At 61.6% G+C, this 2,500-nt stretch overlaps 1 protein-coding gene across 5 annotated transcripts in view; it reads right to left on the bottom strand.

The window, feature by feature from the left end:
• The window catches only part of LOC113809071 (uncharacterized), a 503,521-nt gene that overhangs the window by 1,967 nt on the left and 499,054 nt on the right, over window positions 1–2,500 (bottom strand). For all 5 annotated transcript variants that reach the window (XM_070142808.1, XM_070142795.1, XM_070142800.1 and 2 more), the window contains one exon: window positions 1–2,500. This exon is cut by the window's left edge and continues 1,967 nt beyond it; it is cut by the window's right edge and continues 469 nt beyond it. In XM_070142808.1, coding sequence (XP_069998909.1) covers window positions 1–2,500 — 2,500 coding nt within the window.

Here is a 2,500-nt window from a genome sequence, read left to right as displayed (position 1 = left end):
TATGACATACTACGGCCAATCTTAAGTCTGTTTCTAATGCTTGCGGCACAGCTGTGGCTGGTGGGCAGCAGAGCCTCCTGCTCCGACCCGGACGCCTTACGTAGGATGCCGTTAGCCAGCGGCATCGGCCCAGAGGCTGTGGAAACCACGTGGTGCTGCGGGTACTGCGGCGTGAGGAGGCCCCCGCGGGTGGGCGTGGGGCCCTCCCGCGGCTGCTCGTCAAATACCACAGAGTTTGGGCGCGGCCGTGGTGACTCCGGCGTGCGGGCGTCAGGGCCGAGGCGGGAGAGTCTTCTGCCACCCAAGGGGGAGCTGCCACCGGTACTTCCTGGGGTAGTTGGTGTGTCCCCACTCCTAGTGCCGCGGTACAAGGATCCCGCTCTCAACAGGTGACCCGCCCCCAGGGGAGTCGGAGGAGTGCCCGTGCCAATGACGATTCCCGTGCCAGAGCCACCCCCACCAGGGCCCACCGGGTCTCGAGGATTATTGGCGTCCCGCGCCCGGGGAACGCCGCTCGTGGAGGAAGGTCTCTCCGGCAGTTTCAGGTTCACTATGCATCTGCTGGAAAACGTTTTTGTGGACTTGGCGGTCACGCGAGTATCGTTGACAGAGCTCGCTTCTGTTCTCGGCCCCGCGTCTCGGCCTTCGATGCGCTCACAAGACTTGTCGCTCGACGAAGGTTCTGAACACTGGCCAGAGTCCGGGGAGACGGGCGTGGTGAGATCCGTGTGGGGAGCGTCCGGTGGGGGGGCGTGTGTGGTGTGTGGGGTGGGGGGAGGGGCTGGTGTGTGAGGGGGTTTACTTCCCCAGTCAGGTACATGCAACTGTGCAGGAGCGTCTCGACCGTGAACTGTCAACACGATACGACACCCTCCCACAGTGACGTACTTGGGCAGCTTCACGTGTTTCTTGAGTTTCATTCGCACAAACCGCTCTCCAGTGTCGACACCCTTGTAAAAGCGACGCTCGAGTTCCCCTATTATAGTGCCAAATGCTGAGAGCAGAATGACCAGCGTGGCGTCAGCGATGTAGTGAGGGACGCCCGTCAGTGCCAGCACAATGGACTCGCGCGTGATATCGATGAGTGGCACTTTGCCGCCGCGGATGGTGAGGCCCGTCGTGAGGAGATGCTGCAGGGCGTCGCGACGGCCCAGACTGATGTAGGCGGCTCGGCCCACCACACGGACGCCGCGGATAGACACCAAGGCCAGCTCGGCCTGCTGCTCCAGCTCGTCTATGATTTCTTGAGTGGTGATGTCCCACAGCTGGGGCATCTCCGCCACGGACACCATCACGGTGTTGGGCTCGATGCTGTTGAGGCGCACAAGGGAAGCCCGCGGGGAGTACACAGACACGAGAGGAAGCCCAGCATCTAGCGACGAGGAAGTGCCGATGTTGGAGACGCTGCTGGAGGCGTAGAGCGGGCCCGCGGGGCTGCTGGGGGATCGGGTCACGTTGGCAGCGGCGTTGAGTCCTGCTCCGAGCGACTGGCTTCGCCCGCCGTCTAGCTGTCCGGAGAAGAAGTAGGAAGAGCGAGTGTATGTGACGGTGGTGGTGTGGGCGACTTCTGGCCCCTCGCTCAGCGGGACGGCAGTCGCCGCCCCTCCGCCATCCTTGCAAAGGGACAACTGCTTCACCTCTTTCACCAGCGCCCCTGCAGTGCTGCCCGTTTTCAGCTTCTCGATGACGGTGGCTGAGCGGCGTCTGACGGTGGAGTATCCCGGGTCGGAGGTCGACTCGTCCCGCGAGGGCGACGACGATCGCTCCTCGTCCTGTGGCAGCGCCATGGCCATCGGCTCCTCCGTCAGGTGCTTTCGGCGGTCGTAGTGGAACGAGGAGGCAAAGTCAAGGAGTTGATCGAGGTTGAAGTGCTCTGTCTGCGACAAGTACGTGTCCGTGGATATCGTCGGCAGAGGCTCCCCGGAAGACGGCGTGACTCCCTCCCCGACACTGACGTACGCAGGTGGTTCCCCGGGCACACACACCCGCACCGACCCCGACTGGCCCAGCCCGTCTACTGGGGCGGCACACGAGCCACCGCCGGGGCCGCACTGGGCCGAGCTGCAGCCCCCCGCTATCCCAGTGTCCATAGTGGCTGCTTGCCGCATTGTGTATTCTACGCTACGCATCTTCCCACTGTACACTTTCTGCAGATTTTCTAAATTGTCCGTTTCAACATTTCCCTCTTCGTCATTATCTTCGCTATTTCCTTCGCAAATCTTAGATCGACGTAACCTGTGTTCCAGCTCGTCCTCCTCGTCTTCCTCGTCGTCTTCCCCGTCATCGTCACTTCCGCCATCCATGTTTTTAACAAAGTTTTCGAGCTTATCGTACTCGTCGCGGAGCGTCCACACCTGCTGCTTCAACGTTTCGTTCTCCTTCTTCAGCTTGCGCAAGTCTGACTGGCCGCGATCCACCTCGGCGTTAATCTCTATCGTGCGCAGACGCAGTTCTTCATTTTCAAACATAACACCGCGGCTGGACCGCTTGTCGAGCTTGC

This window comes from Penaeus vannamei, chromosome 3 (assembly GCF_042767895.1).
Source record: "Penaeus vannamei isolate JL-2024 chromosome 3, ASM4276789v1, whole genome shotgun sequence".
In the NCBI taxonomy this organism is placed as follows: Eukaryota; Metazoa; Arthropoda; class Malacostraca; order Decapoda; family Penaeidae; genus Penaeus; species Penaeus vannamei.
The sequence above is the reverse complement of the archived record's forward strand: the minus strand, read 5'-3'. Positions and strand labels throughout refer to the sequence as shown.